General features: G+C 44.2%; 1 protein-coding gene across 1 annotated transcript; it reads left to right on the forward strand.

Annotated features, from left to right (window-relative positions):
* The first annotated feature begins 2,008 nt into the window (after window positions 1–2,008).
* On the forward strand, window positions 2,009–9,813 carry LOC114356362 (probable 4-coumarate--CoA ligase 2). The gene is made up of 13 exons (XM_028309474.1): window positions 2,009–2,017; window positions 2,306–2,369; window positions 2,494–2,674; window positions 3,011–3,185; window positions 3,274–3,408; window positions 3,794–3,925; window positions 4,535–4,612; window positions 5,594–5,740; window positions 6,063–6,209; window positions 6,358–6,514; window positions 6,591–6,716; window positions 7,360–7,418; window positions 9,703–9,813. Exons 1-13 carry the CDS (start codon window positions 2,009–2,011, stop codon window positions 9,811–9,813), a joined length of 1,521 nt encoding a protein of 506 aa, XP_028165275.1.
* The last annotated feature ends 3,335 nt before the right edge of the window (window positions 9,814–13,148 follow it).

Consider the following 13,148-nt stretch of genomic DNA (forward strand, 5'->3'; position numbering starts at 1 on the left):
CTTTGGCCTCAAGCTCCCAGGGAGGGGTGCCCGCAAGCGCACACGCAGCCTCTCGTGACACCGTGCAATAGGCACGCACCATCCTCACAGCCATGACTCGCTGTGGCCTCCTGAGTACTGTCCGGTTCTCTCTACCGAGGGCGTCCACCCATATGGGCGCGCCGTACAAAGCCATGGAGCGTATAACTCCGGCGAAGAGACGACGACACCCCATGTGCGGACCCCCCAGATTTGGCATTATGCGGCACAGTGCCGCTGCTGTCCTCGTCAATTTGGGAGCGAGATATCGGAAGTGGGCCTTAAAGTTCCATCGGCTGTCGAGGACCAATCCCAGGTATTTCATGGTCGACCCGACACCGATGGAGACGCCACCCACCACGATCTCCGCCCCCGCCGGCGGTGCTCTACGAGGCCCGTGAAAGCATATTGCTTCGGACTTGTTTAGCGCCACCTTCAGTCCCAGACGTTTGATGCGGTCCACGACTTGCGCCACTCCCGCTGTTGCCAAAATGGCCGCATCTCTGAAAGTTTTCCCCTTCGCTGTCACCAGGGTGTCGTCCGCATAGCACACGACCCCGATCCCATGCAGAGTTGAACCACGGATGGCCCAGTCATAACCGATGTTCCACAGGAGCGGACCAAGGACCGACCCCTGTGGAACACCGCACGACACCGGCCTTCTACCCCAGCCATCCGCAGTCGGGAAGATGATGTCCCTATTTCGGAGATAGTCCAGTACTATATTCTGCAGGTATTCGGGGAACTTGTGGTATTTTAGGGCTTCCTCTATGCAAGCGTGGGGGAGGGTGTTAAATGCGTTGGCGATATCCAACGACACCGCCACCACGCACCCCCCACGCGCGACCTCATCTTCGGCAAGGGCTTTCACGTGCTCTATCGCATCTATTGTGGATCTGCCCCGCCGGAAACCGTATTGATTCTCCGCCAGTTCCGGGCCGGTATCCACCATGTGCCTGTTAAGGCGGATGGCGATGACCCTTTCCATCAACTTGGCCGCTTCATCCAATAGGACTATTGGCCTATACGCTGCTGGAGAGTCTGCTGGTCGACCCTCCTTCCTGAGCAGCACGAGTTTGCCCGTCTTCCACACTCGTGGAAAGTGGGCCTGCTTCAGGCACTCCGTCAACAGAGCCCGAAATCGGGGCTCCAGGCCGTTCTTCAATGCTATCACCAGGGCCTTTCCGGGTATACCATCAGGGCCCGGAGCGGTGTTTTTCGCTTGAAGGCGAAGGATAGCCGCCCCGAGCTCCCCCTCAGTCACATCCGGTGCGTCTTCTCTGTCTATCCCGTCAGAGTTGAAGTAGACTGGCGGCGTGAAAACCTGCCTTGCGGGAAAGAGGGCTTCGACGACGTTTCTCAGGAGANCTTCAGCGCTTCCTCTATGCAAGCGTGGGGGAGGGTGTTAAATGCGTTGGCGATATCCAACGACACCGCCACCACGCATCCCCCACGCTCGACCTCTTCTTCGGCAAGGGCTTTTACGTGCCCTATGGCATCGATCGTGGATCTGCCCCGCCGGAAGCCGTATTGATTTTCCGCCAATTCCGGGCCGGTCTCTACCATGTGCCTGTTAAGGCGGGTGGCGATGACCCTTTCCATCAACTTGGCCGCTTCATCCAATAGGACTATTGGCCTATATGCCGCTGGAGAGTCTGCTGGTCGACCCTCCTTCCTGAGCAGCACAAGTTTGCCCGTCTTCCACACTCGTGGAAAGTGGGCCTGCTTCAGGCACTCCGTCAACAACGCCCGGAATCGGGGCTCCAGGCCGTTCTTCAGCGCTATGACCAGCGCTTTCCCGGGTATACCATCAGGGCCCGGGGCGGTGTTTTTCGCTTGAAGGCGAAGGATAGCCGCCCCGAGCTCCCCCTCAGTCACATCCGGTGCCTCCTCTCTATCTATCCCGTCAGAGTTGAAGTAGACTGGCGGCGTGACAACCTGCCTTGCGGGAAAGAGGGCTTCGACGACGTTCCTCAGGAGACCAGGATCCATGGTGGTGGTGAGTGGGGGAGTCCGCGGGCGCAGCTTGTTCATGACGAGCCTATATGGCCNGACCTTTTGACCGATCATAAGTCATTGCCAAGTTTAGGCTTTTGGAATTCAGTTCACAATTTACTAATTTCCATCGTAGACAGTGAATAAGTAATAATGAATGTAAACGAAACAGAGCAAACATTGTTACCATACTATACCATGCTATTCTTTGCCATACATTGGCCTAGGTATACATTTTTTTTTGCAAAAATTTTAAGTGTTTCTCTCTTTGATGACATCATTTCTCCCCCAGAGCTACTACAAGAATGAGTCGGAGCTGGCGGCGAACATGACGGCGGACGGCTGGCTCCGCACGGGCGACGCCTTNTTAATATTGACAGTGATTATTATTCTTCAAATGCACGAAGCCCCAAAATAAGATTAGCTTTGAATAAAAAGTAGGTCCTTAACTTCTTTGTATCCTAATCCTGGTGCCCTAAGCTACTGTGTCTTTTACTTCCATTCTCGTTGTCTCGTATGTGACCCGCGTGGTCGTGCGCAGAGCGGAGGACAGCGAGGAGGGCGCGGCGAGCCTGCTGCTGCCCACGAGCGGCTCCACGGGGCTGCCCAAGGCGGCGCAGTACAACCAGCGCGCGCTGGTGGCGCAGCTGCCCACCGTCTGGTCGGTTGCACATTGTTAATCATTATTCATTAATAACCAAATCCCTTCCGATTTTTTTTTAAACTGCATAATATTATCATATTTCATATTATTTTTAGACTAAAGCCTGGTCTGTGAGCACGTAGAATTTTGTCCAATGACCACAAGCTACCCATCCTTATTGCTCGCGCGTAATTATATTGCTGTCGCGACTGTGCGACGGGCGCCCTCAGTGAGTGGGTGAGCGCGACAGCAACATATTACGCGCGAGCGATAAGGATGGGTAGCTTGGGGACTTTTCCTTTGCAAAGTTTTATACTTTGCAAATTCCTGGTTAAAAAAAAGTTACGTCCACAGGATGCACTACGAGAAGTTCCCCACGCCAACGGAGCGCGTGATGTTGCTCTCGACCCCGCAGTGGGGTACCTTCACCATCACCGTTGCCACGTGCTGTGTGTACAACGTCACACTGGTCATGTCTCCCAAAGAGGCTACCGTGGAAAATGTACTCGACATGATGCAAAGATGCAGGGTATAACATGAATGAATAACTCTGAAGGTGGCGTTGCTAGTGTCGTTCAGGTCGTTACAATAACGAGTGGATTGTGTTATGTTGGCAGCCAACTTGGACGTTCTTCGGGCCGCCGTTCGCCAAGCAGCTGGCCAAGGCGGCGACGCCGGACCACTTCTCGTCGCTGGAGACCGTGTTGACGCTCGGCTCGCAGTTGTCGCCTGACATCATGGCCCTTCTAAAGGTAACAACATTTTAGTTATGTTTTACTAGCTTTCCGCCCGCGGCTTCGCCCGCGTGGAATTTTGTCTGTCACAGAAAAACTTTATCGCGCGCGTCCCTGTTTCAAAAACCGGGATAAAAACTATCCTATGTTCTTTCCCGGGACTCAAACTATCTCTATGCCAAATTTCATCAAAATCGGTTGCGAGGTTTAAGCGGGAAAGCGTAACAGACAGACAGACAGACAGACAGACAGACAGACAGACAGACAGAGTTACTTTCGCATTTATAATATTAGTTGGGATATAGTTGGGATGTAACACTTTCACCTTTATATAGATTTTTAAAACTTAAATGTAAAATTTGCGACATACAAAACTGATTTGAATTCGTTTGAGCGTTCACAGGAAAAAATGGCTCCGGACAGCAACGTGTGCGAAGGTTATGGCATGACGGAGGTGCACGGCTTCGTCACCGTGGCCGAGCGGGACGCCGCGCCGGGCTGCAACGGTCGCTGCGCCAACATCTTCCACTACCGGGTGAGGCGCCGGCACACTCACTTGATGTTGAGCGACGCGTATGGTGTTTACCTGAAATAGTTTAGATGAATATAATGCTCCTAACGCGTGGGTACTGAGTCTTCAATTTGAATTGTCTAGATTTATATAATCTAGCTAGAGCCTGGTCTGCATGACGATNGAATGGTTATAATTTGCGACAATTTTGGATATTTCCCCGTCTCATCTGTTCTCTCTAAAACATAATTTTCTCCTCCAGGGCTACTATAAGAACGAATCAGAGCTGGCGGAGAGCATGACGGCGGATGGCTGGTTCCGTACGGGTGACGCCTTCCGCCAGGACCGCGCGCGCCGTCTCTACTACTGCCGCCGCATCAAGTTCTGCTTCAAGTACGAGAACTTGCTGGTGAGTCGGACACGTATACCTACCTACTNGTGGGTACTGAGTCTTCAATTTGAATTGTCTAGATTTATATAATCTAGCTAGAGCCTGGTCTGCATGACGATTACATCACACTTACAATCCCATCCTAATTGGGGGGAGTGGGGGGACTGGGTTGGGATTGGGATTTTTTCCTTATATTTGAATGGTTAATCATTAATAAGTGAATATCTACTATTGTTTTGCAGCTCGTTAAAAGCGACGATGAAGATGCTGCCACTGACGAAGAAGGAGAACTTATCGTTAAGGGCTCTACTATTATTAAGGTAAGCTCGTTTCTAAAAAGTCTTAATTTTTTTAAAGTTCGGGCCTGAAAATCACTTGACCAATATGCTTAGACTTGTAGATTACTTACTTTCTTCTTAATTTCTTCTTCTTACTTTATCAAAAAGTACTAAATTACACAATTTACTAAGTCTTCAAAGTTTTCTATAGACGACAGTCATCATTAAATTTCAGCCATAAGATGTCGACTGCTGAACATAAGCATCCCCCAATGATTTCCATATCGCGTGGTTGGTAGCGGTCTGCATCCAGCGCTTTCGTGCTATCTTTATGAGGTCGTTGGTCCCGCTTGTGGGTGGACGTCTCACGCTGCGTTTTCCGATACCTACGTGACCCCCACTTCAGAAGTTTGCTGCCCTTATCGGCCGTCAGTTCTGTGTACATTGTGCCCTGTCTATTGCCACTTCAGCTTGCTAATCTGGCGGGCTATGTCAGCGACTTTAGTTCGTTTACGGATCTCCTCATTTCCAATTGGATCATGTAAAGACACCGAGCATAGCCCTTTCCATAACACGCTGTGCAACTTTGAGCTTATTTATGAGGCCTATAGTGAGAGCCCACGTTTCGGAGCCATAATTATTCAAATTCTAATATTTTATTAAATCAGACTAAAATTATGTCGATGAGACGACACTATAGGAAGTTAATAGTGTTATATTTTATCAGACGCCAAAGTAATAAACGTAATACGCTGCGCTACCTTGTTATAATATTTACCCGACTGCACCAGAAGGAACATAAACATAGTGATACTACCTAATGTAACGTCACCATTTTACCTATGATTCACAATAAATGATTTTGTATTTGTATTTAAGGAGGGTTATTTAACATACCTACTAAGAAGTGCTACTGAGTGGACTCATTTAATTTTCATGAACTTGCTTGAATGGTTATGATTTGAGTGCAGTTTTGCGTGTTTCTCCGTCTCGTCTCTCTGAAACATCGTTTGTCTCCTCCAGGGCTACTATAAGAACGAGTCAGAGCTGGCGGAGAGCATGACGGCGGACGGCTGGTTCCGTACGGGTGACATCTTCCGCCAGGACCGCGCGCGCCGTCTCTACTACTGCCGCCGCATCAAGTTCTGCTTCATTTACGAGAACTTGCTGGTGAGTCGGANGATTTCAAAGTTATTGTTCTAACTTATACCGTTTATGAACTAATATTGTGTGACCATCAAATTTGAGTGTAAATGAGAAGTAGCCGTAGAATATTTAGTAATGTACCTACGATACAAGATTTGCAACACCCTTACAGGGTCATAAGTTGAGACTAAGTTTAAGATCACCACCTATGTACACTTATGAAGCAATAAATAAATGATTATGATTATGATTATGATTCTTTGCCATACATTGGCCTAGGTATACATTTTTTTTTTTGCAAAATTTTTAAGTGTTTCTCTCTTTGATGACATCATTTTTCCCCCAGAGCTACTACAAGAATGAGTCGGAGCTGGCGGCGAACATGACGGCGGACGGCTGGCTCCGCACGGGCGACGCCTTCCGCCAGGACCGCGCGCGCCGCCTGCACTACTGCCGCCGCATCAAGTTCTGCTTCAAGTACGACAACCTGCTGGTGAGTCGGACACGTACTGTAAAGAATTAATTGAGTTTAATAAGTGAAACGCTGCGTCGGCACGACTGGGAGGGTCCCTGTCGTGCCGACGCAGCGCCCCTCGCATTCCGACGCGTCGCTGTGCCGCTGCTCACTTGCTTGCCCGCAGGTGTCGCCCGAGGAGCTGGAGCGCGTGGTGGGGCAGCTGCCGGGCGTGGCGGAGTGCGTGGTGAGCGACAGCGCGCGCGGGCCCGCGGCCGCCGTGGTGCTGCGCGCCGGCGCCAGCGAGCCCGACGCGCGCCGCGCCATCCACCGCGTCGTCGAGAGTGAGTACACGCGCGAGCCTCGCGGGAGGCGGCTAGCACGCGCCAGGCCTCGCTGACCCGCTCTGCTTGCCCGCAGCGACGCTGAGCGACCACAAGCGGCTGCGCGGGGGCGTCGCGTTCGTGGCCGCCATCCCGCGCACGCACACCGGCAAGGCGCACCGCCAACGAGCCAAGGACCTCATCCAGCGCCTCATAGAGGAAGGCGCTTGCTGCTATTGAGTACATAAATTGATGATGAGTGTTATTACAATTTGTTTTATAGCAGTCAGCAACTCATCAGAATAAAATCATTTTGTTGGAAAATTTATCTAGTTACTTGAGAGTTTCTTAGTAATATGGAACATTTAAAGCAGGTGCATAATTTAGGTGTTATACCCTACTAAATGATGTACATTAAATACGATTTTTCTCTATAAAAAATGTTTTTCCTCCATTGACGCGGTGTGGCTTATTATTACAGCTTAAAATACCTACAGTTGAAAATTTCGACAGGTTTGCTAAATTACTGCAAAGTGATGGGTCCCATACCTTTGTTTTACATTACCTTTGTTGTATAGTTACCATATCCTCATTGAAAAAAGTTGTGAATTTTTAAATTTCAAAACTGTAATTAAATAAATTAGACTGTATATTTACATAAAACTGAATGTTTTATTTAAACAATAATATTTGTATTACGTCTACCAACGTACCTGTTCCTGTATGTACCTATAAATATTTAAATTCTATTTAATAACAATACATTTCAGGGCACTTCCGATATGTAGGTATCCTTATGTATTACTAGCTCTACCACTATCCACACGTAATACTAGTTTAAAAAGTGAAATAAAATCGCGTCCCAGTATCGGCGGGCCGCCGCCGCGCCGTGCGGGCCGTGCCTCACGACGTAAACATCAAGCGAGTTAGTTATTTGTTATACGTGAATGATAAGCGTTTATTGCCTAAACAAGGTATTTGTCCCCTGTATAACTTAATAGACGCTTGTTAGTTGATATAACATCACACGGTACATTTTGAAATTTTAACTGATTATCGGNATTATCGGAAACAGCTATGGCCACCGACCCACTGTCAATTTGAGACTTCATTTTCATACTCTGAAGAACACTGACCATATCAGCCATTGGTTCCCCACTAAATGATCCGCATATTCTTGGGGTGAAGTTTGGTGGTCGTAGGCATTTTAAATTTAGGGGAAAGTTTGTATTCAAAATCGTGATAATCGTACAAGACTTATCGATTGTCTATGTTATTAACTAGTGTTCCTATTCATAATCATTACCTTACCTAAGTTGTAAGTATGTATCGCATAATATTTTGCTATAGTTTTTTATAGGTTTGACACTTGTTGAAATCCAATTGAGTAACCATGTGGTACAAACCGGTTGGCTAATATTGGACCAATTGCTACTCGTAGCACGGCAGAATTGTCTGTCTACGTTATTTATTTATATTCTACTACGTATTATGGAACCAAATAGCAAGTATCTCCTTCGAACAAAACGCAATTGCTCAAATCTGACCAGAATCTTTACTTAATCGGTGTACAGCGATTACTCAAAGAAAGATGGACGACATAAATTTTTCACGTCATGAACATCCAGGTTAACTAGCAAAGTTAGGAAGTCAAAAATTGTGTTCCACGCATTCGTAGGTAGTGTGCAATATTGTAGGTACATACAAGGCGCCTATAAGGGAATAGGGAAGACAGTTTGTTTTATATTTTGCAGGTACATTATTATGCATTTCAAGTTAAATGTTTATAGTAAAAAAGTACCTACATCTACGAGTAGGTAGGTATTTCGCCGTGTAAATAATATGAAATGTCTTGAGAGCGGTTATTTTTAAGAGTTTGTAATGGAACCAATCGTTTCAAGTGACTATAATTTACATAAATTAGAAATAACAATGGATCTGTGTGAGCCCTACGGTTTTACGACTACAAAAGTGTCTACGGACCTATCTACGGAGTACGGAAGTTGGACTGGGTTGTTGGGAGTACGATAATTAATATAAATAAAGTGGCTTTTGCTACCATACTCAATTTTTCTTGACAAGTTAACAGTCCAACATCCGTACTTTTATAGCAGAGCTCAATCCTAGGATGATATTATATGACTAACTTCCAAACAATCCGGAATAACATTATTTTGCAGACAACTCGTCATGTCTGTGAACAGGCGAGGTTGTCTGCTTTCGAGGATGGGTCAATCCAAGTTACTATGCATTTCATTACCTTTGTATTGTAGGGTCTAATCTGTAAATCTAGATATCAGTACTACGTCACTACCTTGTTTATTATACCTACTTGCTACAAAATTTTGTATACCCATTCTTTTGAGATACACCATGAATGCGTGGTAAATTCAAAGATCGGCTCCTGAATCATTAATGTATGTACCAACTACTGCTATTCAAAGATGATGTATTGTGTCGCACATCTAAACTAAACATCGTATATGACGGGGGCCTCCTCCTCAAAGTAATATTGCCATTTTTATTACTTGAAAAGGTGTCAAAATATTAACAATCTGCGACGAGACAAGGCAACAAGGGCCACGGAAGGACTGGTCTTTGACGGCTATTCCTCATCAACCTCAAGCACAAAAGTAGCAGAGCATCAAAGGCGCTACCAAATCCACCGGCCATTATTTACTATTAGAGCAAAAAGGTAAATTTTGATGACCATTCCATAATATTTTGATGACAATTTTTGGTACATTCTGATGATCAAAGAATATAGGACGAGTTATTAATTTTCATGTCTCAATAGTTTTTAAAGATGCTGAGTTATAAAAGTAGATGGCGACGCGATTACTGAATTCTTGCCATATACGAATATTTTAGATTTTACTGCTTGAATTCAAGTTACTAGTTTAGATGCTAAAAATAACTACCATGCTAAGTTGCATAACAGAAGCTTACAATGAAGATACATACATACATAGTGGCTGAGATAATATTTTTAGACGCTCATAGATGGCGGTTGACTAAGTAATTCAGAGGACAATGTAGATTTTTAGAGATGAAAAATGGTAATAAAAAGAAGCCGGTTTAATTACAACCCATAGTTTTCCATCCTCATAAAATAAATTAAACACTGCACTCGCATAATATTATCTGATAAAAATCTAAAGTCTCACCATCACCATCTTATACTTAGCGAATTGAGAGGCATCCCCCAGGCATCAGGCATGTCGCACGCGGTGGTGCGCGGCGCGCCGACGGCGGCGCAGCGGTACGCGGACGGCGCGCTGGACGCGTGGCTGCGCGCGCGCGGCNTTGATGAAACCTAACAAAACCGGTTAGGTTTCAAAAAACCGGTAACTGAAAATTCCTGAAAAATTACGGTTAGGTTCCTGAGGACATTCTGAAAACCGGTTAGGTTCGTTTCAGAACCTAACTTAAAAATACTTAAAAATATTTTTGGAATCTGTTTTTGGGCGTTAACTTCAAAATTTTCTATGGTCACCCCCAATGTGTACCAGCTTATTTTGTTCGTCTCGCCGAGCTCTATCCATAGACACCCCGTTTGTAGGGATCCGACGTCATAAAATTCAAAAATTCGCCCTCCCACCCACCCTTTTGTGTCTAGGCAGGTGGACTTTTTTCGCTGGGTCAAAAATTATATTTCGTGTTTCGATTGGTTTATGCTAGATCTATATCAAGGTGACTTACAAGATGTAAAATGAGTTAGTTTAAATGGTCCTAGTGGACAAAATCGCAAATTTAACTGCAACGAAAATAACAGATTTTTGTAACATAATATTATTTTTTTATTACCTGGATTGCAGTTATTTTATTTATGGTATCATAAATAGTTTACGTCCTTATCTCAGACCCTTTGAATATACACACAAAATTTCATTAGAATCGGTCAAGCAAGTTGATACAATAATGTATAATTATTGATTTTATTTAATTTGATATTATAATTACATAATAATATATTGTAATTAAGTGCCAGCCTAAACCGCAAAAAAATAAAATAAATGACTCCAAAAAGTGTGTTCTAAAAGGTAGAATATTATTACGTCATTCCTTTATCTGTATAATATTGTACCTACTTACTATGATTAATATCTTTGGAGTCGGTGCCGATAAATTTTTAGAGACAGGTTTTTAAGAAAAAAAAATTAATGTAGGCTTAGATAATAATTATGCTCGCTCATATTACTATGTACTTATTTATCATCTCGTTTTCTAGTTTTAACGTAGTACTTAAAAGTAGTCTTAGTTTGGCGTTAGATATAATGATGATGACTTTTTTTAACTAATCTTTACTACTACGTACAATATTTACTTTACACTAGTTACAGTGAATTTTAGTGTGACTGATGAACCAAGGGCAGCAACAGGACCTGCGGGCACGGGAGGCCCTAGACAAGCTTAGTTGCAAAATAATGTGACATTTTGTAAATTCGAAAGTAACTAAATACACAAAAAAACGCTAGAGATGAGGGTTTTTGAAATTATATCGGTCACGTTGTGTTAGTTTCCTTCCCACTGAAAACCAATGTCGGGACATCTTAAGTAAGTGCCCTTACGACTTTTACATTCCGTATTCACAAACTATGCTTGCTTAAGTGACGCAGCAAATCGAAATTCAAATTCAAAACGTTTATTTGCCAAAAACACAGTAATACACAGAACGCACAGCGTTGAATAGAGCTAGGTGATTGATTCGTGTGTGACCCTGTGCGTCCATGCGCACTGTGAGACCTCATAGTAATGTTTGTGAATACGGGCGTAAGTCTCTTTAGTCTCTAGGTCTATAATATTATAAAAACATACCTGCGTAACACAACAATAAACACAATCTTGTAACCTTCCTTTCTGTGACCCAATACGGCGGTTATAATTATAATTAGATGAATGAATAATTATGTATTATAATATCTTAATATCTTTAATAAATTGAGATTAAAAATAATGATGATCTGGTTTACCGGTGATGGCAGACGACGTGCGGGTTATAAGGCGGCCGCGGCGGGCGCGCCTCCAGTGGGCGCCGGCGCTTCTCGCTTCACATACCTATACATTATAGGACGGATTATCTTATTAACGCATCGCAAGTAAGATATTGTGCTCGTGAATTTGACACTATTGAAGTAATTGAATTAGTAGGTACACTAATCTGAAAATAAAGCGGTAAATAAAAGAGCAATAATTAAAATGATGGAAATCATATTTTCATCTTCATAAAATCACAGGATCTATGCTCTTTCAAATGTTATATTTTTCATAGAGGCATTGAACACTTGAAAAAACAATAGTTCATTCAAATGGTGGAAGCTACGCAATTATTTTTTTAGAACCTTAAACCACTGACGCACTATTTAACTAAACAACACAACATACTGGCGTATGTTTTTCGTGTTGGATTACAGTCGCGTCCAATAAATTAATTCAGGCATCCCCCAGGCATCAGGCATGTCGCACGCGGTGGTGCGCGGCGCGCCGACGGCGGCTCAGCGGTACGCGGACGGCGCGCTGGACGCGTGGCTGCGCGCGCGCGGCCGGGAGCNCACGATTATTCTGGTAAACAAATTTCCGGGAATAACGATTCAATATCCATAGTGCTTTTGGTAAATCAGCCAGTTTCAAAGATAAAATTCTGAAAAAAAATCACAAGGTGTATAGGGACCCCCAGATTACGAAAATCGCTTAATCGGAAAACTGCTGCTATGGCTATTGCGGCTTTATTCCAGGCACCCATCGAATTTAATTTTAATGGCTGATTTTTCAATCGTCAGCAGATATCTTTTAACTGAAGAATAAGCTTGTCATTTTGACATATTTCCCATATTGAAACTGTCAATTTGCCAAACTTATGATAGTTATCCGACAATTGAAAAATCTGCCCTAAAATAAAATTTAATTTAGTTTTCAAGCAATAATAATTATTGTCTTGCAGAGATACCGATCAAGAAAATAAAGTTACATACATTTTACGTAAATGCGATTATCTTAAATATTAGTAACACTGATGAAGTAGATTTGTTTTGACGCATTATCACTCTCTGTTTTTATCTTGTTACAGTTTACGGAAGATTATATATTAAAATAAATGAAGCCGTATAATAATATTGCGTATTTTTCGACAAAAATGGTAGATTATTATCAGATATACTACGATGCGATGATTACAGTAATGATGACCCAATTGAGACAATTTTAGGATTCGTCGTCAAGGCCGCGGTCGTGAACCCATGACACGCGATCCTCATCCTGTTTCGCATCAGATTATAGTAATTGCAGTAATTTATTGAAAACAAAAACAACACGTTGTATTAATTGAATTACTCTTAATAAAATTATTTTGAAGTCTTATGGTCGCCGGCCGCACCCGGGCTTCAAGCTACAGTTGCAAACGCCGCGTAAGAAGTCAGAAGCGGCTACAAATGTAGCTGAAGCGCGCGACAGCCACTTGTGGCTGCTAGTCGTCACTTCACGTCAGGTTCACTGAGTCTGAGGTAGAGAGAGAGGGCGCGCGAGTGGGGCAGTGGCCCGTGTGTGGAATATTTTTTTCAACATTCATTTTTAGGCTGGTTTTAGTGTCACGCGGACTGTCAGTGCGGATCGCTTCGCACAGCCGATCTGTATGAACTGCTAGGAAGCTGAGCGGTTC

This window comes from Ostrinia furnacalis, unplaced genomic scaffold, assembly GCF_004193835.3.
Source record: "Ostrinia furnacalis isolate ACB-3 unplaced genomic scaffold, ASM419383v2 OfSCF2800, whole genome shotgun sequence".
Lineage (NCBI taxonomy): Eukaryota > Metazoa > Arthropoda > Insecta > Lepidoptera > Crambidae > Ostrinia > Ostrinia furnacalis.